This window comes from Prionailurus viverrinus, chromosome A3 (assembly GCF_022837055.1).
Source record: "Prionailurus viverrinus isolate Anna chromosome A3, UM_Priviv_1.0, whole genome shotgun sequence".
Taxonomy (NCBI): domain Eukaryota; kingdom Metazoa; phylum Chordata; class Mammalia; order Carnivora; family Felidae; genus Prionailurus; species Prionailurus viverrinus.
The window spans coordinates 23,614,418-23,642,208 of record NC_062563.1 but is presented as its reverse complement, the minus strand read 5'-3'; the positions used below and the strand labels follow the sequence as shown (position 1 = coordinate 23,642,208).

The following is a 27,791-nucleotide window of genomic DNA, read 5'->3' as shown; positions in this document are numbered from 1 at the left end:
GTTTCTATGACTTTAAAACATTTCAAGAATGAAGATTTCTTGTGGCCTTTTTAAGAGAATTTTATTTGAGTGGTTCTTACAAAGGTTGTTGCAATATGAAAGTCATTTGTTTGATAGAAATATCAAGCTGTCTTGTCAAACACACTGAAGTAACCCAAAAATATATTTCAGAGCTCACAGAGCTTAAAAAGAGCAAAGATTATATGCAACCAGACAAAACCTATTTCTGCATTTCCTATTTCTTGCTCAGACTGCTTTGCTTACCAGACTGCCACTAAACATTTTGAGGAAATGCAGGGATCATTTTGTTTGGAATCTTAAGACACACCAGAACACATAATATTTACAAAGAAACTTTTACAGATACATTAAATTGAAAAGATACCATCTGGAAATGTAATCTTGGAATCTCCTTTTCTTGCCAATTGATCATGATGCAAGATGAGATGTTAATCATACAGCCCTTTAGCTGTCTTGAATTCCCATACACTAAAAGTGTACTCCAGAAACCTCTGCCAAACCATTAGCCAAATATCAACATTAGTGAAACGTGAAATGTAACTGCTGTGTAAAAAGTTAGGCTTCTGAAACATTAAAAACATAATTACATCCCTGTCTGCCTTTTTACATTAAGCACATTTGTTCCCCCCTAGAGCTATTCCTATAGATCCTTAATGTAATTTTCTACATGTACATTTAAAAGGCAGAACAAGAGAACAGCTTTGTATACAGTGGGATTTGCTAGTTAGGGATAATGAGCACACTGCATTCCTGTTAACATTTTTATTTTTTCAAGGTAACAGGAATTGTATACAAATGACAGTAGACCCTTGCCTCTTTATTTTTATCTAAATAAAAGATAACTCAAGATGAATTCTCAAGAAAGAAAAAAAGCTATGTACATAAGGGACTATATCTTCCTTCATCGTCTACTTGGAACCAGTAGTTGCGTTGCTGTCATAGAATCAGGGAAGAGGTTGTGGTAAGTTGGAAGAGGTACATATGCTGCTGTTATCATTTTACCTGTTGAAAGAAACAGACAGGGTTTAAGCATGTTCACTTAAATTACATCCTTCATAATAATCAAGCAGAAAAAAACACATCAAACTCACCAGCAAACCACCTGCCATGCAATGCATTGACAGCAGCAATGGCTGCAGCAATTGATGGGCACTTCACATACACATTGCCCTGAAAGACAACAAAAAAGGTTAAGGGCACGTAGGAAATAACATGAATTTGAATAGGTTTACTCAAGTTGCCTGTAAAAATAACTAACTGCTCTTCAACCAAATAATTGTTTCATTAGCTAGTATGTACACCTAGAGTTGCATTGAAGTCATTTTATCCTCCAAAAGACTTGTTCTACACTTTTTCTCTATCATTTCAAAGCAATTAAACAATGAATCAAGAGGCCAGGATTTCATGGCAAGCTTTCAACACTAACCAGCAACACAGCTATAAAATGGCCTAGTCTACTCTTCAATTATTACAAATACACCCTTCTTTTGAAGGGTATATATTTAGTATGTTAAAGTTTCTTTCAGAATTAAACAAAAACTTAAGACTGGGACTATGCCCCGAGTATATGTGAAGGCTAAGTCACAAAATATTAACAACATCTTATATTTATTAAGATCAAAATACCGGAGGCACTTAAAAGGCAAATTAAACTTCTCTTGCTCTAGGGAATAAAGAAAAAAATACCTGAGCTGAATTTTTGTCAACGTAAATATGAATAACTCCTCCATGTTTATTACATTCTTCAATCACATCATCCTTAATCTCTGTATCCCATCCAACTTCTTCTTCTCTGTAAGAAATTATTAAGCTCTATCAGACACCAACCTTGTAAAATGTTACATATGTAGGCTCACCTGTATAAAAATATTTGAAATATGAATTCTTTTATTTAAAAATCATTCATCTTTAGCAGTGTAGTACACTGGAGGAAATAAAAACCAAGATCTAAAGAACTGTTTGAAACAAAGCTTATGAATTTAACTCTATCTTTTACATTATTTATTGATCTATATCAATTTATACTTATACCAAATATATACCAAAAATAGAATATACTTATACCAAACGTCTATAATCATTTCACAGATAAAGCCAAAATAAAGAATTTGATGTTACCAAAAGAACACAAGAATGAAGGGCTCCTTCTATGGTAAACCATGATTATAAACAATGCAAACAGCATGATACAAATTACTATTGTATAAACCAATGCTTCATAAAATATGGTTATTAAATCAATTGAACAGGATATCTACATTTACCTTGGAGTGTATTATAAATGATTTATAAAACAAACAAAAGTTTGGACTGATAAATGGAATTCTAATCATTACCTAGGCATTAGGAAAGAGAAATTCCCTTTTTCTCTTTCCCCGCCCCAAGATCAAGAGTCACAAGCTCTACCAACTGAGCCACCAAGGCACCTCAGGAAAGAGAAATTCCTAATTTCCAGCCTGCACTTATCTTTTTTTTTTTTTTAATTTTTTTTTTCAACATTTATTCATTTTTGGGACAGAGAGAGACAGAGCATGAACGGGGGAGGGGCAGAGAGAGAGGGAGACACAGAGTTGGAAACAGGCTCCAGGCTCTGAGCCATCAGCCCAGAGCCCGACGCGGGGCTCGAACTCACAGACCGCGAGATCGTGACCTGGCTGAAGTCGGACGCTTAACCGACTGCGCCACCCAGGCGCCCCCTGCACTTATCTTTAGGAAGAAAATTTTTGAAGATCCTCTTCTCCTATGTAAGATTAAAATTTCAAAACCAGTAACTGGTAAGAGTAAACTAGCAATAGTAATAAACACAAATACAAATATGAACAACCAAAAAAAAGTACAAACAGACCGATAAATACAGAGAACAAAACAGTGATTGACAGAGGTGAGCAGGGTCCGGGGATGGGTAAAACAGATGAAGGGGAGTGGGAAATACAGGTTTTCAGTTATGGAATAAGTCAACAGGGACGAAAAGTACAGGATAGGAAATATAGTCAACAGTACTGTAATAGAAGTGTATGTTGACAGATCTACGCCTTTGGTGAACATAAGGTACAGAGCTGAAGAACAACTATCTTATGAGGCTGTAACTAATGTTAACACATTATGTATAAACTACAATTAAAAAATAAACACTGATACAAAATATCATATAAAATTACTTAGATGTAATTGGAAAATAAAACCTACATACCTTTCAATTCAATTCCAATCTTACAAACACACCCAAAGGAATTAGCAACATAAAAGTTAGCATTAAAATACCCCCAAAGGATCAAAATCGTTATATTATTTCAACTATGAAATATACTGAAACATCATAAAAGTTAACTTAGGAAAATGGAATATTGGGGCGCCTTGGAGGCTCAGTTGGTTAAACATCTGACTCTTGGTTTTGGCTTAAGTCATGATCTTGCACTTTATGGTTTTGAGCCCCATGTCGGGCTCTGCGCCTACACCAAGAAGCCTGCTTGGGATTCTCTTTCTCCTCTCTCTGCCCCTCTCCTGTGTACGCACTGTTTGGTCTCTCAAAATAAAAACTTTTTTTAAAAGCTGAATACTAAACATTTCACAGTACAGCTGACCACCGAACAACATAGGTTTGAACTGCATGGGTCCACTTATACATGAATTTTTCTGAGAAAATACAATACAGTACTATAAATGTAGTTTCTCTTTCTTAGGCTTTTCTTTAGCTTATTGTAAGAATGCACTATATAAGACTTATACAAAACATGTGTTATCAACTTTGGGTTACTATAAGGCTTTTAGTCAACATTAGGCTGTTAGTAAACTTTTGGCAGATTCAGAAGTTACACCTGGATTTCGACTGTGCGGGCAGTTATCAGTACCTTCTAATCCTTGCAACTGTTGAGTTGTCAATTGTATATACCATTTTCAACTTGACCAAAGTATATTACTTACGTTTGAGGGTTAAACATGTTAGAGAGTTGAAAACACTGTGTTGCAAGAGGCTGGACAGAGGCAGCTGCAGCTAAAGCTGAAGCTAAAAACAAAAACAAAACAAAAAAAAAAAAAAAAACAAAAAAAAAAAAGAGAGAGAGAGAAATAAATTAGTTTCTTGGAAAATGCATGAGAATATCCCTAATGAATAAAACAAAACCAAGAAACGCCAACTTTGAAACTAGGATAGTCAGTCACTTCACTAATTTACTTAATAATACTATCAAAGTGTGGAACAGTACCCAATTTGAGTTGCCAGAATCGGGGGCAACCTAACATTTGAAATACCCAATCTTGAGTTGGAAAATTTTTTATTTTTAGAACGGAAACCTTAGGTGTAATCAAAATCCGTTCACTTAGATGAATATCCATAGAAACCAATCCAGAAAGGTAAAAGATAAAACAGATTGATTCTGTAGAACTGCTGGAGTTTATTCCCCAAGAAGCAGGGGATGATGAAAATGCAGCCTTTAAAATGCCAAATAAATCTATACCCTTTTGTATTCCTTAGGTTTCTGCCCATAATAGTTATATATTTCCTTTCAAATAAAACATTATAAAAGGATTGTTTAAAAATAAGAGGCACAAAACAATCCAACCATTTATAATCTAATATCCCAGAAATATAGACCCTATTACTAAATCAAATGAGGGTTTTAGTAGGCTCCATGCCCAATGTGGGGCTTAAACTCACAACCCTTAGCTCAAGGCCAGAGATCAAGAGTCGTACAACTTCACCAACTGAGCCACCCAGTCACCCCTCAAATGAGAATTTTTTAATGATTAGGTCTGTTATAGCACAATAAACACTAAAAGTAGCATATTATCTATAATATTCACTATTAAAAAAGAAAAACTACTGGACACTAATATCCAGGAAGAACATTTAAAACTCACATTGGTTTGAAGTTTCAAGTGAGCACTGTCAAGACAGGTGCCCCATTGCTTTTATGATATTCACAAACATTACCAGTAGCTGTTACAGAACTCACCGTAATCATTATATTTGACCAAATTTCATTCCAATATATAACAACAAACAAAGCTAAGGATAAAACAGCGCATTAGAAATTAGGGTAATTAAAATGAACAATCACCTGAGAAGTATGAGAAATTATTTCACTGAATAGAACTTAGGGCCATGCATGAAATGCATCATTAAAGATTATTATTTTTGATAATTACAAGTGCTCTTTGCTCCTTTATTACTTATTTTTCTTTCAAGAAGCTTCATATTAAAATAAATAAGCTAAAACAGCTCACAAATGTCAAACTCTATTCAGAAAAGTTACAGATGTAACCATGCTTATGTGACAATGAAGATAGAAATGAGGCCCACTGTGTACCTGTACCATAAACAAATGGAAGTACTCTTGGAAATAAACACTAGGTCATTTATAAAACTGAAGAGTACTTTGTTTTCCATTTTCTCAAATGAAGTATATTATGAATACTGAAAAATATTTAGAAAATATATGCTAGAAACATTCCAGCTCAATCTAGATGAATGCAAACACAATGAATTCAGCATAGAAATCTAATAGAAAAATTCACTAGTTCTACTTTTTAAAATCTGTACACTCCTGAAACCAATATTGCACTGTATATTAAATAATATTTATAAATAGTAATAAAATCTGTTAAAAAAAAAAGGGTGAGTGCAAATGTCTCACTTGCTGGAAAATAATTAAAATATACATTTAATTCCTATCAAGGAACATGGTAGACCTTTTTCCATAAAGAATCATTCTCCAAAATAACTCGTAAATACAACCTATGAAAGATGGATACCGATTTTGCTCAGAAGTGAAATGCTCTAACAAATAGCAGAGATTTACTTGGTAATCGAAACAAGAAAAAATACCCTACTTTAGAAATAATTTCAGCTCTTTGAAATATGCATGCAATTTAGTTCTGGATAATTGTCTCATTGCTTGGCACTATTAATACAAATCATTAACATTAGAGTCCTTGACCTTATGTTAAGTTCAGACTCCTTAAAGATTTGTGTACTGAAACAATAAATTCTGTTTTCCAACTTTTAATTATACAAAACTAGTAACAGGAACACAAAGATAAGCATATAAGGCTAAAAATAATTCTAAGCAGACTAAAGCAAAAAATACAGACATTTTCATTTTCTTTATCCATGGAATTGTAATGATTCGGATTAGCCCAACTGAAATACACATTAAACAGATGGGAATTTTATGTCATTCTCTAAAAACTGAATCCAAAATACAAAATGTAACAAATGATATATTAAATATAAACAAACAACTATGTCTGGCTACTACATTAACATCTATTTCAAAGACAAATAAAAAGCTCAACTCACCTTCAGTCTGTTGAGAAAGTCTTGTTTGCAAATCTATAACAAAAGAGAATTCTACAGCTCAGTGCAGGAACAATGAAGAGCCTCAACTAACAGGGTAAATGTCAGGAAAGTATTAATAAAAGAGGACTACAGTAGCAGGGTTTATCAAAATAAACTTATAGTAAAACCTGGCAGCCAAACCTCCTTCCCCATTCCTCATTGACAAGGCTTTGGGGCCTTTTTCTTTCCTCCTATGCTGGGAAACTTACTTATGCCTCTTTCTTCCTACTCCTACTACTCTACCAAATCTCCAATGAATTCCACTATACTACTCTTCATATGGGAATAATGGGAAATGGGGAAAGGGAAGCACACCAGTCAGAAAATACATGAAAACCCTGATCTTGAGAATTCAATTCCAAGTACTTGGGATATTTAGCCCAGAAGGTGACAGTTTAATTATGTCTGGTTTTCTGGCTTAGTCTGCAAACTTAATGAAGCAGGAATAAATTCTAACCAAGTTTACTATCATCTATGAAATACAAGACAAATTTAATCATCTAGTCACTATTAAAAATAAACAGAATGGGGATTTTTACCAGTGTATTTTCTCATATAATCATTAAATTCTCCATTGGAAGGCAAGTTATTAGAAAGCTGCTAGACAGTAAATCTAATCTAAATAACAAAATGGCATTGTGTTGTAAAGCTATCTTGAAGCTTAAAAGTTTTAATACACAACATAAGAACTGTTCAGATACAGCAACCTAATTTTCATTAACATGTGATTCACTTGCAACACTTCATCTGGGTTTCTTGCTGAGTACAGAAAAACTTAAAAATGGACAAAAATGGGGGGGGGGGTTGGGAGGCTCAGTCGGTTAAGCATCCGACTTTTGGATTCAGCTCAGATCATGATCCTGTGGTTTCAGGAGTTCAAGCCCCCAATTAGCCTCTGAACTGGCAGCAGGGAACCTGCTTGGGATTCTCTATGCCCCTCCCCACTTGCACTCTCTCTCAAAATAGGGGGAAAAATGGGCAAAAATGGGGGGGTCTAGCTGGCTCCATCAGTGGAGTGGGTGACTCTTGAACTCAGGGTTGAGTTTGTGGCCCACACTGGGTATAATGATTACTTAGAAGTAAAAATTTAAAAAGCTGGGGTGGGGGTGGGGGGATAAGAGAGAATCTGCAGCCCAAGTTATACTGGGATCTTAAAAATACCTGGGTCCTAGGTGCTCAAAATTGGGACCTCAAGGAGTTTAAGTATCTGGTTTATACCAAAGGAACTTGAAGACATGACCATAGGAACAGTGTCAAACAAAACACACAATGTCTTTTATCCCCCCTAAAATGGGAAAAAATATGTAATCACAAATCCATGCTATGGGGTGCCTGGCTGCTCTATCAGAAGACCATGTAACTCTTGATCTCTGAGACGGGAGTTCAAGGCCCACGTTGGGTATAGAGATTACTTAAGTATTTGAAAAAGAGGGGAGCCTGGGTGGCTCAGTTGGTTGAGCATCCGACTTCAGCTCAGGTAATGATCTCCCAGTTCATGAGTCTGACCCTGCACAGGCCTTTGTGCTGACAGCTCAGAGCCTGGAGGCTGCTTAGGATTGTCTCTGCCTCTCTCTCAAAAATAAGCAAAGGTTAAAAGATAAATACACACACACACACACACACACACACACACACACACACACACACACACACACACACACAGAAGCCCATGCTATTTTAAGTGTATGTAAATCCCTATCAAAATGTCAAAAATCACTTTTAAGATCATTTGTGATAAGTTAGTAAACAAGGCATGGGTTTCATAAAGTTAAGGATTCCCATCTTAGAAACAACTAATTGTTAAACTTTCAAATAAGATCCTGGATAGAGTGCTGACTCACCCTTGGTTTCAAAGAGCAGTCTAAAGAGCTTAGGGGAAAGGGCTTTAGACACATTAACACTCAGCAATCTATTTCATTTCAACAAGAAATGTGTAAGATTTTAATGATGACTATCTGGAGAAAAATACCAAGTTATGTAAACATTTACCTAAAACTTGAGTGTTAATTACTAATTTGGTAGCAATAGCATTTTATGTGTAGTTAAAGACAGAATCAAACTTGATAATCATCTCAATCAACAAAAAGGGGGAGGGTAACAAATACAGCTAAGTGGCTTTTTTAACCAATCCATATGGACATTTATAGTTTTAATTGATCACAATCAGCCCACCTTAATATAAATCGCACAGTAAGTGTGCTCATAATTCCATGTATCGAGAAATAATGGCAAGGAATAGCAATGATGTCTAACTTTTGAAAATCTTCAATTAGGTTACGATATTATTTATGAAGAACATAGAATCAACATATTTGATACTGCATCCAGGTTATTATTAAGAATGTTTAGAAATGAATCATATGCATTAAATCCCGGAAGACAACGTATAAACCTTCACTAGCCTCTAATTAAACACTTAGAATATGGTAAACAATCAAGCATTTTCTAAATTATTAAAGAATGACCTGAACAATGAGAAGCAATATAAAAATAGTTTTCAGATTAAATAGTAATTTTCAAACCATAGACTGGGTTACATTTCTGGAAGGGATGGGTTCTCCTTTAATGTCTCTGATTACACCAAGTGGCATGCTAGGCCTCTTTCATCACTCAAGAAATTGTCTAATACTTTTTTATAAAGTCTAAACAACTTAGTGATCCCCGAGGGAGTTAACCAGTGACTCAAAATACAGAAATGCGTTAATGGTTGTAATTTTTCTTCACGTAAGGACAACGTTGGTAGGGTTTTGTCAGAAATTTTATAGAGCACCTATCAGATTTCAAAATAAATAATCTGGCAGGAGATACACAAAAGGCAGACTTTCCAAAGATACTTAAACTTGTGGACATCTACTAAACAGGAAAACACTGAAAAATCCCTTCTCTCTTAATACCAAGTATAATAAAAAAGCAAAAATAATCCTCTCCTTTAATTAATGATCTTTTGATTTAAACGGAAATCATGAATCAACTACATGGTCTTTTAAAGTGTATTTAGATGCAGTACTGTGGTCTTACTCTTACCTCTTACTTCACTGGGGAGATCAAAGGACCAATTCATAATACAAAGTGCTATACTTTCTTAGGATATAAATTTGTTCTTTTTAGATGCCCTAAGATAGCAAGGTCTTCCAACACTTCAAAATTAAATGCTATCCTAGCTCATGGATTTGGGTTAGCATCAAGGTTTATAAAAGCAAATCTGAGGTACTTAAGCCATAAAGAAAGAAAAAGAAGGTTTCATAACCTGAACTCTTTGTCACATAACTGTAATAAAACCACTCTTCTTTTCTTGCCCTCTTCGGAAGCTATTACCCTAACTCATTATCTCAAAATTGTATGTACTTTTTAAAGGAAAGCAGTTTTCTTTGCACTCTTGATACTGAAATTATTTTACATACAGCTTGATTTAAAGGCCTCTGATAGTTTTCTAAACTCAAACATTACAAAGAAACTTTTTTGAAACAATATAAACTTGCTGGTGTTCAAGAAAAGTCACATTTAAAAAAATGTAATTTCTAGGCAATTTCAAACTAAAAATTGGTAGGTAGGGTACAAAAAAATGCCCTAACAGCCTGTTATGATTACTGAATAATTCTCTCCATTTCCTTGAAATTTATAGGCTAAAAGTACTTGATGAATTGAATTCTCAGTAAGTCCTTTTAAATGCGAAAATTTGGCAAATTTTCGAATTAGGTGAAAAAAACAATGATTTCAAATTAGAAAAGATTCAATTCCTACCTGCCACAGCACCAAATGCCAAAGAGCCACTCATTTGTAGAGCCTGCTGTGCTGCTGGTGGGATCTGCAAACCTGTACCTGTGTAAAAGAACAGATCTTGAAGTCTTTATGTTAAGGGAAGAAAAACACAGTTTTCCAGGTGCTCACTACTACCAAAATCACTTCACTAGAAGTATTTACAAGCAGGGGTAACTGGGTGGCTCAGTGGGTAAGTGACTGGACTCAATTCATGATCTCAAGGTTCTTGAGTTCAAGCCCTACATCTGGCTCCACACTGGCAGTGTGCAACCCTGCTTAGGATTCTTGCTCTCCTCTCTCTGTCCCTTCGCTGCTCGTGCTTTTTTTGCTCCTTCAAAAGCAAAATTTGGAAGGGGTGGGGGGAAAGCCTGGGTGGCTCAGTCGGTTAAGCGTCTAAGTTTGACTCAGGTCATGATCTCACAGCTTGGGAGTTCAAGCCCTGCACCGGGCTCTGTGCTGACAGCTCAGAGCCTGGAGCCTGCCTGATTGTGTCTCCTTCTCTCTGTCTCAAAAATAAACCAACATTAAAAAATATTTTTAATTAAAAAAAAAAAAAAAAAAGCATTTACAAGAAAAACATAGTATGATAGCTACCACTACATTTATTAAGTATGAGGATATGATAATCATACGAAAGCAAAAGGATGGGGTGCCTGGGTGGCTCAGATGGTTGAACACCTGACTTCGGTTAGGTCGTATCTCACAGCTTATGGGTTTGGGCCCTGTGTTGAGCTCTGTGCTGATAGCTCAGAGCCTGGAGCCTGCTTCTGATTCTATGTCTCCCTCTCTCTCTCTGCCCTTCCCCTATGTGTACTCTCTCAAAAAAAAAAAAAAAAAAAAAAGCAGCAGCAAGCAAAAAAAATCATATAATGTATGCTATGGTTCTCAAAAGGCACCACCATAAAGTAGATTCTTTTAGAAATTTTAAGGCAATAACTTCACCTATAAAACTATATACACCACTCAAGAATAGATAATAAGCTTGACTCCAAAATCAGAAAAATATTTTTTCACTTATCAGTCTGTGTGGGTTACCTTTTTCATTACTATCCCAACAATAAATCATTCACAACACGAGGAAAAACTTACCCTCTGCGAGTCTTGCCATTAATTGGAGACGACCAGTTGTTCCCAAGTCAATTCCAGTCCTTTCCAGTTCATCACTGTCCAAAAATGAGCTAGCACTGGAAGCATCAGTACGTTCAGTAACATGACCAACTTTCATTGGCCTCCCTGCTAGTTCAAATCCATTAAGTTGTTCCAAAGCCTTCTTGGCACATTCTGAATCGGAAAACTGTATAATTGAGAGGGGGATTAAAAAGTCCTGTATGTAAGTTCGCATATATACCAAAGGTAAAGAAATGCTTATTAACTCTAGTATATTTAATAATCACACAACTGAATAGGCAATAAAGTATAAATTTCTAACTTTAATTAACATAATCTATATGATCAAACCACAAGCTCATGCAAATCAGTTTTGTTGATGTGATGGTTTCAACTCCAATTGCTACGTAACCGCATCTATCCTTGGAAATAAGGAATCTCAGCAACAAAATGTGTGAATTATTTTTCAAACTTCAAATTTTAATGTGCCGAGACAAACACGGTGCTATCTTCTCTTTATAAAAAGAACTATTTAGAAAAATTAAAACATCACTCAAATGTTATTTTTAAAAAAAAAATCCTGGGTCATTTTATTGCCAATAACATCATGAAAACTCTTAATTCCCAGGATGCAAACAAACTGATTTGCACTCTGTATTTGACTTAATGGAAGAAAAATATACTCTCGTGAATTCCATACCTTAATATTTTACCAGTATGTTGCAAAATAATTTTTTTCTCTTTTATCAAGACAGGAAGAAATAATGGAGAGTCACAAAACACAAAACATTTACCAATACACAGTACCATATAAATTTACGTAATCTAGCTTTGTACCAGATCTTAGTAAATGGCATATGTATAGTTGATAATTAAAATTTTTTGAGGAGCACCTGGGTGGCTCAGTTGGTTAAGCATCAGACTTCAGCTCAGGTCAAGATATCATGGCTTGAAGTTTGAGCCCTGCATTGGGCTGTGTGTGGACAGCTCAGAGCCTGGAGCTGCCTCAGACTCTGTGTCTCCCTCTCTCTCTCTCTGCCCACCACCCCACAACTGGCATTTGGTCTCTGTCTCAAATATAAACATTAAAACAAATTTTTTTAATAATAATAGGCCTGCATGTTTTATCTGACATTTAGTAAGATTTCTATGAAAATTGTGCCTGGCCACTAACCGAATATTCAAGCACCAAACCTATCACATAAAAAAAAAATATTTTAGGGAACACATGATGAAATACTCAATTTAGTAGAAGTGACACATAAAATGTCTTGACCACACACAGAGGAAAATAACCACACTAATGTTATTAGAAGCAAAATAAAAAATTAGTTTAAAAAAAGTGACTTGGGGAGCCTGGGTGGCTCGGTAGGTTAAGCGTCCAACTTCGGCTCAGGTCATGATCTCACGGTCCGTGAGTTTGAGCCCCGCGTCGGGCTCTGTGCTGACAGCTCAGAGCCTGGAGCCTGTTTCAGATTCTGTTTCCCCCTCTCTCTGCCCCTCCCCTGTTCATGCTCTGTCTCAAAAATAAATAAACGTTAAAAAAAAAAATTTTTTTAAAGTGACTGAACAGCTATAATTTATAAGTAAACTTTTCTCCTTTCACTAATACATATTGAGAAAGATAAAATCCCAATTACCAAAACTTTATCACTAAAAAACATTTAAATTTTACTGAAATTTGAACACAATACGATTATAATTTCTTGATTAGAATTCAGACCTATTTGTATTTTAAAAATTTTTTTCAGGGTGCCTGGGTGGCTCAGTCGGTTAAGCATCCAACCTCAGCTCCAGTCTTGATCTCACTCATAGTCCATGTGTTTGAGCCCTGCATCAGGCTCTGTGCCTCCCTCTCTCTCTCTGCCCCTCCCCTGTGCTCAAGCTCTGTCTCTCTTTCAAAAACAAATAAACCTTAAAAAAACTTTTTCTTTCTTTTTTTTTTTTTTTTTTTGCAATAGCAGCTATGGTGCCAATTCACATTTGCTCTAGAAATAGTTTCCAGAACCTCCTGAAGATATATGATGATGTAATTGAATTACATTGGGAAATACAGAAGAGAATTTACTTTTAAAGGGGCCTCTCCATTCAATTATCCCAAGTGCCACATCAAAACTCTATTCTCATCAGGGAATGGGCTATGCTGGTTATCCACAAACCCTTATAATAAAACAATTCTGATCATGGTTTTGAGGTGATGACACACAAAAAGAATTTTAAGTAAAACAGAATTTCAAGAGACTTTCATTCAACTCACAAAAACACGTAATAAAACGTACTAAGAAATTGAACTCATAATGGAATCATAAACTTCAATGACACAGAGATTTAGCTATGGAAATTAATGACCATATACAGAATAGGAAACTGGCTAAACATCAACATTTGGTAAACATGATGTTAATCATGGTAATTGCTTACCGTAATAAAACCATATCCCTTAGATCGACCTGTTTCACTATCCATCATGAGTTGGATACTTTCAATCTAAAAATGAAAATCATGATTATTATTGAAGCAAAAAGGAGGAAACAAAAGCATTTTATTCCTTGAAACAGGATTTTTAAAAAAAATCTCATCCGGGGCGCCTGGGTGGCTCAGTCGGTTAAGTGTCTGACTTCAGCTCATATCATGATCTCGCAGTTTGTGGGTTCGAGTCCCGCATCAGGCTTTATGCTGACAGCACAGAGCCGGGAGCCCATTTAGGATTCGGTGTCTCCCTCTCTGCCCCTCCCACACTCACGCTCTGTCTCTACTTCAAAACTAAACAAACGTTAAAAAAAATTCCTCTTTAATAAAAAAAAACTCATCCAGGGGCGCATCGACTCTTGGGTTTCAGCTCAGGTTATGACCTCACAGTTTCATGAGTTTGAGCCCATCAGGCTCTGCACTACCAGTGGAGAGCCTGCTCTGAGACTCACTCTCTCCTTCTCCTTCTCTGTCCCTCCCTCCCTCCCTCTCTCAAATTAAATAAACTTAAAAAAAAAAAAAAAAAAAAAAGTCCTCCCCACCCCCGAAATGAGGGGCTCCTGGGTGGCTCAGTCTGTTGAACAACTATTGATTTTGCCTTAGGCCGTCATCCCAGGTCAAGGGATTGAGCCCTGTGTCAGGCTCAAAGCTGGGTGTGAAGCCTGCTTAAGATTTTCTCTCTCCCTGTTCTGTTTGTGCTCTCTCAGATTTAGGAAAGAAAAATAAAAACTTTTTTTTGAAAATACATCACAACCCCTCATTTCCACCAAAATATCTTCTAAAAGCCTAGAAACGTCCCAAGCAAGAAGTTATGCACTGTGGAACAGGGGAGAAAAAAAATATGATCTTATTCTTTTGCCTCAAAAACAAACCACTAAAAACCAAAGTTCCTTTGTAAACCTACAATCAGGTATTAGAAATAATTAACAATTTGCTTCCTTTCCACCATTATGCTAAAAACACCAAACATTAATTCTCAGTAACACCACACATGACAAATTGCCCAAGATGCTGGAATAACTAAACTCAACACTGAATGTAGTTGATCACTGCACAACTGTGAATACATGAAAAGGCAATGAATTGTATGAAGATACTGGGACTTACCCTTCCAAAAGGCTCAAAGATCCCCCGAAGCATATCTTCAGTTATGTTAAAGTGTAACGAGCCCACATAAAGCCTCATAGGTCCAGCACTTCCCTTTTGTAGATTGTTTGCCATTGCTGCAGCTCTGTTTTTTTCTGCCTACAAGTTGGATAGGACAAAATGCACATCACGCAGCACTAATTCAAATCATTTCAATCAAAGTAAAATCCCATTCACTTTATTTATTTATTTTATTTTTGGGACAGAGAGAGACAGAACATGAACAGGGGAGGGGCAGAGAAAGAGGGAGACACAGAATCGGAAACAGGCTCCAGGCTCCGAGCCATCAGCCCAGAGCCTGACGCGGGGCTCGAACTCATGGACCGCGAGATCGTGACCTGGCTGAAGTCGGACGCTTAACCGACTGTGCCACCCAGGCGACCCCCATTCACTTTAGATTTGCTTAATGACAAGTGATGTCAAAGGATAGTGATGACATCATGCTAAGGTGAGTCATACACAGAAGTATAAATATCGTATGATTCCACTTACATGCTACTGTGATTAACGGCGCAGACTTCAAATTAATTTTAAGAATATGGTTTAAATGCCCAATTTCTAAACAAAAACTGTAATATTCAAGAAGTTTTAAAACAAGTTTTAAGCCCCTATACAAGACATATACAAACCAACTATATACTGTATTTCCTATGTAAGTTGAAATCAGTTCTAAAAGTACACTCTATCATCTAAATTAGATGCATGCTGACACCAAACGTGCTAAATGTGGGAAATAAGACTTTCCTAGAATTTAGGTAAATACATTCATTATTCACTAAAATTGATGCACTCTCAAAATCACTATTACTCAAAGTACAGTACACCAACTGGCTGGCTGTCATAAAGAGCATTTGTCAATATAAAATCCAATCAAGCAAACCATTCAGTTTAGCTGTCATTTTTTCTAAAGGAAGTCTTTCTCAAAGGTAATGATTATCAATTTATACTCTAACACATGTTCCTTTTCTTATTAATAAACTGGGGCACCATGAGCAGTAAATATCCCAAAGGAAGCTTAAAAGTTAAATGAATTCAAAACCTCATTTAATTTGAGGATTCTCAGCCCTCTGTCTACATGCTATTAAGTTTGTCCTTCATTACGGGAAATCAAGGAATTACTTTTACCCATTTCCCAATAATTGCCTATTTTTTTAAACAGACATTCAAGTGATAAATATCCACTATCAAGTTACTTCTAAAACATTAAATAGGATCTATTATTGCCTTTTAGATATGACGTAAGTGAATAACTTAGTTACATACAACTTATTAGCAGTGAAACTGGATGGAATTTCATGTCAGATCTGGTTCCAAGGCTGGTGCCTTTTTTACTTATTTTATAAATAAAATCATCGAAGTTGATGAAGTAACTATATTATTTGGGAGTTCCAGAGTATTAACTTCAGTGGTTCGAAAAGCAACCAATAGGACTTATTTTTTTTTAACACAACTTTTATATTACTCAAAATATTTAATTTTTTTTCAGTGTTTATTTTTGAGAGACAGGGACAGAGAGTGAGCAGGGGAGGGGCAGAGAAAGAGGGAGACAAAATCTGAAGCAGGCTCTACGTTCTGAGCTGTCAGCACAGAGCCCAACACAGGGCTCGAACTCACGAACCGTGAGATCATGACTTGAACAATCCAGATGCCCCTCAAAAATACTCTTTGAATTCTATATTCTCCATTAAAAAGAAAAAACTGAGCTATCGGTGACAGATATGTTTCTTAATAAAAATAAGTATGGATACAGAATCCTAAAAATACTTTCATAATAGAATGATACATACCAATTTTTTCACATTTTCTGTATTGCTAATGCTAATTTCATTTCCCAAACGCAATACTCATTCACTATAAAGTACCAGCAAAAAGGAACAGAAGACATTTTAACCAGAAGACTTTCTGAAAATTAGTTTGAAACATCTTACCTTCAAGAAATGCTAATAACTGATAGTTATTCAAACTACTCTTAACATTTTATAAAATCTTACACATTATACATCATAAGATGCATTATAAAACAATAAAAATATTAAAATTTATTAGAAGTGTCAAAATCACTCCATTTAAAAAAGCAGCGGTAAACATGCTCTTCAACGCTTCTATACTCAATGAATCACCACAAATCAAAAAAATTATAGACCACGGTCTCAAGTCTTTTTCATGAAATAGATACTCAAGACTTATATTAGAACAGGATGGGGGTGCCTGGATAGCTCAATAAGTTAAGCATCTGACTCGGCTCAGGTCATGATTTCACGGTTTGTGAGTTCAAGCCCCACATTGGGCACTGTGCTGACAGAGCAGAGTCTGCTTGGGAATCTCTCTCTGCCCCTCTCTCAAAATTACATAAACAAAAAAAACACGAACAGAATATTGTTAAAATTATACTTTTATCAAAGTAACGAAGACAAAAAAGAAACAAACCTGTTCTGAGAACATCTAACTCAATAATTCATGATTATATAAGGTACTACAGCATAACATTAAGCAAGAGCAGATTTCTTGTACTATCGCTAATCAAATTCCTAACCAAGAAAAAAATTACCTGTGATGCTTGTACTATGATTGGCACTCCTAAAACACGTTGGCCAGTTAATCCTATTGCTAGAGGCACCGAGCTAACATCAACAAACTCCACATATGCAATTCCTTTGGAACGTCTTGAATTTCTATCAGAAATCATTCTCACATCTCGAACCTAAAAAGAAAACAAACACTTAATACAAGGTTCTCTTTATGCAATCATCCACTATAAACCATTATTTTTTATTTTACTGACAATGTGTTTTTTTTTTTTTATTTTCTTTTTTTTTTTTTTTCAACATTTATTTTTTTTGGGGACAGAGAGAGACAGAGCATGAACGGGGGAGGGGCAGAGAGAGAGGGAGACACAGAATCGGAAACAGGCTCCAGGCTCTGAGCCATCAGCCCAGAGCCCGATGCGGGGCTCGAACTCACGGACCGCGAGATCGTGACCTGGCTGAAGTTGGACGCTTAACCGACTGCGCCACCCAGGCGCCCCGACAATGTGGTTTTATTTGCTTACTTTTAAATAATCTCTACGCCCAATGTGGGGCAAGAATTGATGACCCTGCAATTAAGTGTCATATATCTTCTAGACTAAGTCAGCCAGGCACCCTCCCCCCTCCAACAATGGTTTAAAGTAAGTAAAATTGTCAGTCCACTTCTACTTCTCATGAATGTGTGATAATGGTTGTTAATTCCAATACTATTAACTTCCAAGTGAAGTAAAACAGAAATGCTGCGCAAAAAAATTCCCTAACTGAATTTCAAACAAATCAAAAGATTTGATGTTTAAATATTCTCTAGTTCAACGTAACATATTAACGTCATTATTAAAATGTTTTTTTGGGGCGCCTGGGTGGCACAGTTGGTTAAGCGTCCGACTTCGGCTCAGGTCATGATCTTGCAGTCCGTCAGTTCAAGCCCCGTGTCGGGTTCTGTGCTGATAGCTCGGGAGCCTGTAGCCTGTTTCAGATTCTGTGTCTCCCTCTCTCTCTGACTCTCCCCCGTTCGTGCTCTGTCTCAATAAATAAACGTTTAAAAAAAAAATTTTTTTTAATAAATAAATAAAATTAAAAAAAAATGTTTTGTTGTTGGGACACCTGGGTGGCTCAGTTGGTTGTGTCTGACTCTTGATTTTGGCTCAGGACATGATCCCAGGGTTGTGGGATCGAGCCTTGCATTGGAGATCAGAACTGAATGTGCACCCTACGTAAGATTCTCTCTCCCTCACTAGTGCTCTCTAAAAAAATAAGAAGTAATAAAAATATTGTTTGCACTTCTCACATACTTGATCTCCCCGAATAAACTAAAAACTTACCTTTCCTACTGTAGAGAAAAACTCTTCCAAATCCCTTGGGCGAATTCTTGCTGCCAGCTGCATGCAGAAAACTGTCCTTGCATCTCTTTCCTCAGGAGTTAGATTATCAATAGGTTCCCTAACAGGAATAAAAATTAATTTTATATCTTACGCTCTTATTTTTACTTTTGAAAACTCATTTTCAATAAATAGAATAAACTTTAACAAAAGTAGTTTGTCACTATTCACAAAATGAATATTTCACTAAGATTTATACAAAACATCCAAAAAATAATTCACTGTGACTCAATTCCTTCAACAAGACGACAGTTACTAAATGTTTCTTCTGATAATACCTCACATGGTACCAGGACAAAAGTCCATTGGCCTGGCAATTTTACAAACAGCAATTTATACAAAATAATAAAAAAAACTATCAGAAGCCCGAGTTTAATAAGAGTCACTAAAAATAACTAACTACAAGTATCAGACTAGTGGAAGGAATGATTTCCCAAAACAAAATCATACAGTGAAATAGTCTGACAATCACAAATGCTGAACTCCAAGTTATGAGAACTATTTTATTCTGAAATTTTTTCCTAATTTTTTATTTAACAAACTGACATAAATATATGGAATAATGAGCTGGTTGTTTATTATATCAGTCTTGTAAGACTCTACAAATTTAGTATCCAAAAGAATGTTTCTTGATGGTTATAAAATACAGAAACAGTACCCATAAGCAAATCAAAAATGAAAAACAGGAAATTATATAGACAAATTATCAGCAGTGGAATTCAACTTAATTATTTTTACATATAGCCTTGATAACTGACAGCACTTCTGATTATATGGAGGGAACTAAAGTGCCTGAGTTAAGTAAAAGAGCACAAGAGATGAAACTTAATTTCATGAATTTTGAGGAAGAAACACAAGCTTCTATTAACATTATTTATTAGAAAACATCACTAAGGTTAAGGTTCAGGGGCGCCTGGGTGGCTCAGTTGGTTAAGCCTCCGACTTCAGCTCAGGTCACGATCTCACGGTCCGTGAGTTCGAGCCCCGCGTCGGGTTCTGGGCTGATGGCTCAGAGCCTGGAGCCTGCTTCTGATTCTGTGTCTCCCTCTCTCTCTGCCCCTCCCCCGTTCATGCTCTGTCTCTCTCTGTCTCAAAAATAAATAAACGTAAAGGTTAAGGTTCTAAGTGAATCCTTAAAGACATAAGCACAAATATGCTCTTATCCGCATTCTAAGCATTCTCAGGAAATACTTTTGAAGTATTCTACCTACAAAATTCTGGCACATTTCCTTGAGGAATCAGCTAATTTTAAACATATAAAACAGAGGTACAAAGCTAGACTGCATCCATAAAATGAGAACTAAAGGGGATTTTCTTAGGAAAGTAAATATTAAAGAGTGAAAAGCTCAGTGTTACAAAAAAGAGCTTCTAAAAATATTAAGGTTTTCATCAAATCTTAGGATTACAATATATCAAACAACAAATATAACAAATAACCTCTAAGTTAAAAGGTGCCCTTTAAGGGAAGCCAGAATATCAGTAAAGAATAATGCTGCCATATACCAAAGTGTTCCTTGAGCCAAAATAAATAGAAGGTGTGATAGGGAGGTCTTATATTTAAGAAGAAAATTAACTCAAAGATTCGAGAACATTAAGATTATTACTTAGAAACAAACCAACCTGGCTAAAACTTTGGAAATGGAAGTACTTTATCTCAGTAAAGCCAGCCAAATGATAAAACTTGTGATAGTTACAACCACTTTCCCATGAAGCTACTTTAGTAAAATTTATTAATTCCAAAGATAAGCAAAGTCTATTTAAAATTTTCTATAGCTACCATTAAAAAAATTTACTTAAAAGTGATTTAAGAACACATGGAGGATCTACACATTAATTACTGCTCCATTCTTAGTAATACGAAATTAAAATGAAAACTTACAAATCCACACTGATTTAACAGTATCCCAGTACTACCCACAGAAGATATAATACAAATACTGTCCAAATTACAAAATGTTAATAGTAACATACACTGTAAAAGCTTTATAAAAGCTTAAAGTGCTAAAGAAAAAAAAAAAATAGGGACAACAGCTACCTCACAGGGCTCTTGTCTTTTCTGAATGGACTTTTGCTTCGGGAGCGTCGTCTGCTGCAAAGTTAAAAAGTTTCAGAAATTACCCAAACAAGTACACCACATCAGTTCCTTGAAAAACAATTTAAACAATTCAGAAGTATGTTTAAAAACCTTAATTTGATGCTATGAGGCAACCCAATCTTTCCTCGGATGGCACTGTTAAATTTTGGTCCGGAGCTAAAAAGGAAACACAAAATTACACTAGTTACAGGGTTAGGGTCTTGCTAAGATCGCGTTCATGCGCTCTCCAGCAAGTTTAACATTGTTCAGGCTGATTCTTTTCCACCTCAATTATGAAGAGGAAATAGAGACTTTTTCTCTTAACTATCCCAGGCAAACTGCTCTTATAGTTATCCATCCTGGACCACTGAGAGGTGCCGAGACCAAAGGTTACAGCCTCAAGATTGTTAAGAATCTAAAAAATCTCACCCTCATTTTCAGTCTATAATTCTTTTTACACTATGAATACATTCCTGAGAAGAAAAAAAAAAAAAAAAAAAGCAAAAGTGAAAATAAGTCACCCTGAACTTCCCTCACACCAGAATAACTGCAGTTAACAATTTGGTGTGTATTTTTGCAGATCCTTTCTCAGGAATACATTTGTATGCACGTACATATACAATATTCATACGTGTTTTCTTGTTTGAGTAATGTTTAAAAACAAGGAACTAATTCTTTAACATCATGAAAACTTCTTTTCTATGTAACAGTTAAGTCTCAGAGACTGCATGAAAGAAGTTTATGTGTCATACTTTTCTTTGTGGCAAAATATTCCATAGTAAAGATGTGAAGAAAGTTCATTATTATTTCAAAAAATGTTTTATGAACTTGACATAATAAAAGCATGTTTTCGAAAATATTATAAAGGTAAATGTTGTAAGACAATTTCATTCTGAATCTTAAAAAGGCCCAATAGTTTCTGGATCTTTTATTCTGAAAGACCAAACTAACTTAAAGGGACAGGTCAGGTGTCCTTTAGTGCTCATCCTACTATCCTTTTCAGGAAGGGTAACAAAACAGTGGTATGTGATCCACATTTGGACTCGTTTTCATGGACTCTATGCATACCTGCAACACCCAAGCAGTTCCAAATAAAGTTATATGTTAAATGGGTCCTTTGCCATTCAGACTAATAACCAGAATTAAGAGTATACATTTACTGGATAAATTAAAGATCACATGAAAACAAATGTGAGAACTAAATCACTTAGAAGTCAGACTAGGATTATAGGCTGACTTCAAGTTTTCATTACTCTAGATAAACCATATTCAGAATTTATTAAAGTAATCCTCCCCCATTTAATTCATTCTGGTAAAAATGAATATGGTAATTTTTGATAAATTGGACAAAAAAACAAAGTACTTTTTAATACAGCATCTGGAATTAAAGCAACATTGTGTCCTCTTTCAGCTCTTAAATTATTTGAGATATGCAGCTAGGAAGAAAGTAGAAAACAAGGAGTTCAATCCTTTTTATTTTAAAGGTTAAAGACCCAGAATCAGGATCCAAAGTGTTACTAACTTTAATGGCTTCAAATAATATTAAAACATTTCATGAATAGCAGTTAATGTGGGTGCTTTATTTTCATTCTCTTCTCAATTCAACTCATTAAATTTATCTGTCAGTTATTACCTCCTTCTTAAAAGATGAGAAAGCTCAAGCTTGGAGTGTTAACTTGCACAAGTGAAAGAGCCAAATGTCTTATCAAGGTCTGTTTGTCTTTGAATTCCATCTCCAACCATTCAAGAGTGTTAATTTTAAAATAACTCCCACAGTTTACAACAGTATGTTCATTAAGAGGAAAGAACGTCTTAAAGCACCAAGAATTGCTAGCTAGAAGCAATCCTTAAGAATTGTAGGTAGGTTCCTTCCAAACTTTATTAATATGGTTTTTAAAATGACCATAATAAAATATATTTCCAACTTGTTACATAACCACATTCAAATTTCCAGAGTGATTTCAAAGCATTTTTATTAGCGTCTTACTATTTTTAAAAACCTTAAATATAAATGTGATGAGCCCCAAGTAGATCATTACCAAGGAGCATACACCAAATTCACAAATGGTCTGTCATTTCAGCTGAAAACAGCCAGACAAGATTAACTAACTACATATTTAACTAATTACATTTATAACTTATCTATTTGAGCTTTAAAATTTTTAATTTATGTTCAGTAAAGAAAATTTGAATAGCTCACACACCTTTAAGCTTTCAAATATTTGGCACTACAATATCAAGTTTTTTAAGCACTGCAGTGCTTTGGTCTAGTTTACATGGCATACAGTTAAAATATTTTAGATGGAGTAACAGAAAATCTGTATGCTTAGTAATACAAATGTTATGTACTAGTCCACATGCTGTATTTCTACTTTGCTAGACTTTTCAATGCCAATACCTCATCTAATGCTTTTTAACTAGTCGTAATGAAAAACAAAATTTTACAATGCAAATTTTCCAGGTTAAATTGTTTTATGTACACCCAGAGAATGACTCTAAAACCAAAATCACTGTAACTATGGTTACATACTAAGGACTTCTGTAGCGGCCTCTGAATCTGCGATCTCGACTTCTTGAGCGGCTTCGTCTCCTTTCTTTGCTTCTACTTCGCTTCCTTTCACGGCTTTTACTCTTTTTCCTTTCTCTATCTCTACTTCGTTTCCGTTCCTTACTTTTGCTTCTTTTACGTTCATGACTACGACTTCTGCTCTTGCTTTTTTTCCTCCTGAGAAGAAAAAAAATTACTATTATCTTGCTAGCTTAAGATTACTTCCTTTTATGGTCAGAAATCTTTTTAAAAATTTATCTTGCTATTTTTACTACTATGATACATAATCATACTTATGGAAAAATAATTCCTAGGTAAGGTAAATAGCACCCCACCTTTGCCTTCTTTCTACTACTTAAAATCAGCAGACAGTGACAATCATTTGAGAGAGCAGGGACTATTAATGATCTCTCTTGAGTCAGTTACAGCTTTAACAAGGAAATGATTTATTGGGAGGTAGAAGATCAAAACTCGAACTCTTAAAGTGTGACCAACATAACTGGCCAACAAAGAGATTTACTGTAATCTACAAGATACAGTAATAAAATCAAATTTACAATAGAATGTTAACATTGAAGAAACAGTGGGTCATACACAAAAATGTACATAAAAATAAACTTAATTTCCCTTACATGAGCCAAATTTGACCCAATTTACATGTATGAATACGAGTATTTTATACTCTCAAAGGGCCATACAAGCATCAATATTTTGGTTTTCCTGGGAAAATTACAAGTAATGACAAAGGACGATAAAACTAATGCAATAAAACGCATTCTGATACATCTAGACTTTAATGTGATCTTTCTCGGATTTTTTTAAAAAATATAATTTATTGTCAAATTGGTTTCCATACAACACCCAGTGCTCATCCCAACAAGTGCCCTCCTCCCTGTTTTTCGGATATTTTCTATTAAAAGTTATAATGAGTACACCAGAAAATGGGGAGAATGCCGTTTTACACAAGCCTGTGGGGTGCAATCAAAAACAAGGATCAACACCTTTATCAGTCTTTATAAAATCTCAAACTCTGAAAGGTAAAAAAGCCAGTCAGTCATATCTGTCATTTCTGTATTCTTCGCAGTATACCACCCATTCATTTCATAATTAAATCTTACCATCTGTACCTCTGTGTCATCACCCAAATTTTAGAGGTGCCTTCAGATATTTCAATACAAACCGAAAGACATTTCAAAATAAACTTATTCCGCTAAAATGTCAATTTGTAGTGGCTAAAAGATCATTAAAACATTTTGACAACTCTACATCATTTGGAAAATTTAATTAAACTGTTTAGTCCTTATCAAAGCAAAGTTAGCACAAGAGCAATTGAAGTCTGCCTCAGAGAACCTGTAAGCAGGTCATCTTAGAGTGCATTGAAAATAGAAAATGAAGACACCCACCTTCTGGAATCTTGAAACCCACACTCCAATCACAAGGAGATGTAGAGCTTTCCAAGGAGGCAGAAACTTTGTCTAAAATTTCAAGATAATCCACCTGACTGTCAGAAATGTATATGCTAGGTAGCACATGACAGAAAATTAGGCTACACTCATTATTTATATAGAAGTCATCAAAGCAATGCCCAGAAGGGCAACAGATAACATTCCAACTCTGTTGCCTGAAACACCTGACCCTATGTCTTAGCCTTAAGAATTCTGTGAGATAGCTATAATCAGAAGTCCTACATATAATCCATCAGGGGACAAAGTAAAAAGTAACTCCATCCCCCACAAAAAGGACAAATAAAGTTTTGCTCTGCTCCTAGATGGCCCATAACAGAGAGGCAGCCAACCTCCCAATCTACCTTTTTTTTTTTAGGCCCAAAACTTCCTCTGCCAAAGGAAAGGACTGGTAAATTGAAGAGCTAACTTCAACTAAAAGTCTTCCTAGAACTTTTTACAGATGAGTTCCCACCCACATCTGAAGGCAACCCCAGACAGGTAAAAAGACAACAACATACTAAGACATTCAGAAGCACGATCCTCTTCATAAAAGCCCAGACAAAAATTTAAGAAAGCAGTATACTTCTCCATAACAAACTGCAGCTTGAAAGAACATTAAGTTAACTAAAGAAGGGTTATCATAATCCACACTAATAGTCAAATCCTGTTACAACTTAAAAGGGACTTTCCAAAGTCTTTAGTGGCAGTGGAATTTTGTACTGAACATCATTGAAGTAAATGGTCCACTGGGCTGGGCCTTTGGACTTTTTGGTTATATGGCCTCTGCTGTAAAGGTGTTTTGCTATAACTGGATTTGACCTCTTCCATGTAAGAAGATCTAAAATTTAAATGCAAAGTACTCTGGAAAATAAGAAAAAAAATAGAAAAGTCATTTATTCCAAAATTTATAGATAATCCACACACAGTAGCCAATATATTTCAACTGTGTCATTTTATTGTTATCCTCTGAGTAATTCCTAAAGAGCTTAACTGAATGGACACTGGTTCAGACTTTCCAAAAATGATTACACTAGTAATATTCCCACGAAGGCAAGCTCAGGCATACTTTGAGGTCTTGCCAAACTCAGGGGTATAGTTCTTCAGAAGGTAGGCTAATTGATAACCAGTTTGTGTTAAACTTAGTTCTTTTTACTACCAGAATACAACTGAGTGTACAGACTTAAAATGAGAATTATTTTTTAAAAGAAAACATTTACTAGTTATTAGTCAAGTCTCAATTTCTCAAAATGTGCATTTTCTTACTACCTTAAAATTGCATCCCAATACTCAATTGCTTTTAAGACAATGAAGTTTTAGGATGAAAAATGCAACATGGCACTTTCCTTTGATTAACAGAACTTACACATAACACTAAAGCACAGAACATTGTACTTGTTCTATATCTCATCTAACCTTACATATAAAAATTTTTTTCTAAATAACTTCCAAATTAATTTGAAAGATTAATTCCCTTTAGAAAAATGGGTGCAAAGTTTCCGATTGAACAAAAAAGCCATTTATTTAAGCAGCTTAAACTGAAACTGAGAAGTCTGACAGAAATAACTTCTACATTTAAAAAAAATACTAGATGGTAGTTGGGATATTTTAAGAAGACACTCCCTTAAATTGGCTATCCTATAGCCAATGAAAGAAAATTACCCATTCTTCTATTCAGTGTCAGAAAACTCTTTAGATAAAGGTCATAAACCATTAGTCATGGAGAGCTTAATGCTAAATGTCCTGGGTAAGCTTGGTAGGCTTAATGAGCTTAGATGCAGGATAAAAATAAGTATAAACTGCAGACTGAGTTAGAAGCAAGGAGTGACAGCTGAGAATAGTTGAACAAAGAAAGTCTGTGCCCTAAAGTGCATTGTTCTCATCCTACTGGCACTCAGGATGAGATCCTTACCCACACCTAGATTAAGTAATTTAAATTTACATGGATACTCCTTCCTAGTTTTCATTATGAATTGAAGAACTGTGAATTAGAACCATTAATTAGGAAACTGACTTTAGTAAAAGGTCTAAAAGTAGGCAACATTAAACCACGCAAAGATTGGTTGATTGCCTCAAAATTTTTTATAAAAATTCAAGACTAAACCCAGTATGATTAATTCCCAAAATCTGTTGTGATTAGTGAGGAACTATAACAGATCCTCCACCTAACTTTGTACCAAAATAAAATATAAGACATTTTCCACAAATTGCATCATTTTAATTCAACGCATTACTATATTACTTTAGAGGAAGCGTAATAAAAAAAAAAAAAAAAAAAAAGAACAAAGCCTGCATAATCCAAACTAAGAATTTTCTCATTTATTTTGTGAAACTCTATCAACCTACCAAATAAGAATTGTTGTGAGGATGTTAAGGTAGTGTACTATGAAGAACTCTGAGCTCTTACTAGGATAAGAGCCAAAAAAATCAAATAAGCAGCTATGTTATCACTTTTTCTTTACATATTATCAGGTCATGTACGTTCACAAAAGAGGCTACTAAAACAATTTAATGCTTGTAACATGACCAAGTGATGTTAAGAATGATTAATTTTAAAGCTGAAAGAAAACTCCAAAAACGGGATCAAACCTTATAAACTGGTTCTGCTTACAATTTTATTGAAACTTATCCTATACTATATTCTGCACTATGGAGCACTGAGTTCCTGTTATGGGTTACTCATTTAACCTAGTAACTTGTATAAACAAATACAACTTTAAAAAAACTCCATTCTATTTAAAGCTTAAAGTTTAAAAAGCTTAAGATAACAAAAACCATGTAAGAAGCACCTAAGAAGTACTTAACTATGCTATAACGTTACTATAAAAAGGGCCTTTAAGCAGCAAGGAGCATAAATAATTCACAGCTCTGATTCCTTCAGTGGTGATTTAGAGCAAATAATATTTTCCATGGCCTGGTTATTTATTACCTTTTCTTCTTCCTAACCAATCTTCAGTAGATTATAACAGTTTTATTGATAACAC

At 35.2% G+C, this 27,791-nt stretch overlaps 1 protein-coding gene across 7 annotated transcripts in view; it reads right to left on the bottom strand.

Moving 5' to 3' along the window:
• Positions 1–76: 76 nt before the first annotated feature.
• RBM39 (RNA binding motif protein 39) overlaps positions 77–27,791 on the bottom strand; it is a 30,857-nt gene continuing 3,142 nt past the window's right edge. For 3 of the 7 annotated variants that reach the window (XM_047853765.1, XM_047853766.1, XM_047853767.1), the window contains 14 exons: positions 24,769–24,840; positions 23,348–23,542; positions 20,779–20,832; positions 18,687–18,804; positions 17,388–17,540; positions 14,801–14,938; positions 13,646–13,711; positions 11,207–11,411; positions 10,100–10,177; positions 6,320–6,370; positions 3,943–4,024; positions 1,708–1,813; positions 1,113–1,191; positions 77–1,023 (listed from right to left, as the gene is read on the bottom strand). In XM_047853765.1, coding sequence (XP_047709721.1) covers positions 923–1,023; positions 1,113–1,191; positions 1,708–1,813; positions 3,943–4,024; positions 6,320–6,370; positions 10,100–10,177; positions 11,207–11,411; positions 13,646–13,711; positions 14,801–14,938; positions 17,388–17,540; positions 18,687–18,749 — 1,122 coding nt within the window. In that variant the 5' untranslated portion in view covers positions 18,750–18,804; positions 20,779–20,832; positions 23,348–23,542; positions 24,769–24,840 and the 3' untranslated portion in view covers positions 77–922. Of the gene's footprint in view, positions 1,024–1,112; positions 1,192–1,707; positions 1,814–3,942; positions 4,025–6,319; positions 6,371–10,099; positions 10,178–11,206; positions 11,412–13,645; positions 13,712–14,800; positions 14,939–17,387; positions 17,541–18,686; positions 18,805–20,778; positions 20,833–20,928; positions 20,995–23,347; positions 23,543–24,768; positions 24,841–27,791 lie in introns of all 7 variants that reach the window. The other 4 variants (XM_047853760.1, XM_047853761.1, XM_047853763.1 and 1 more) reach the window with 4 other exon arrangements.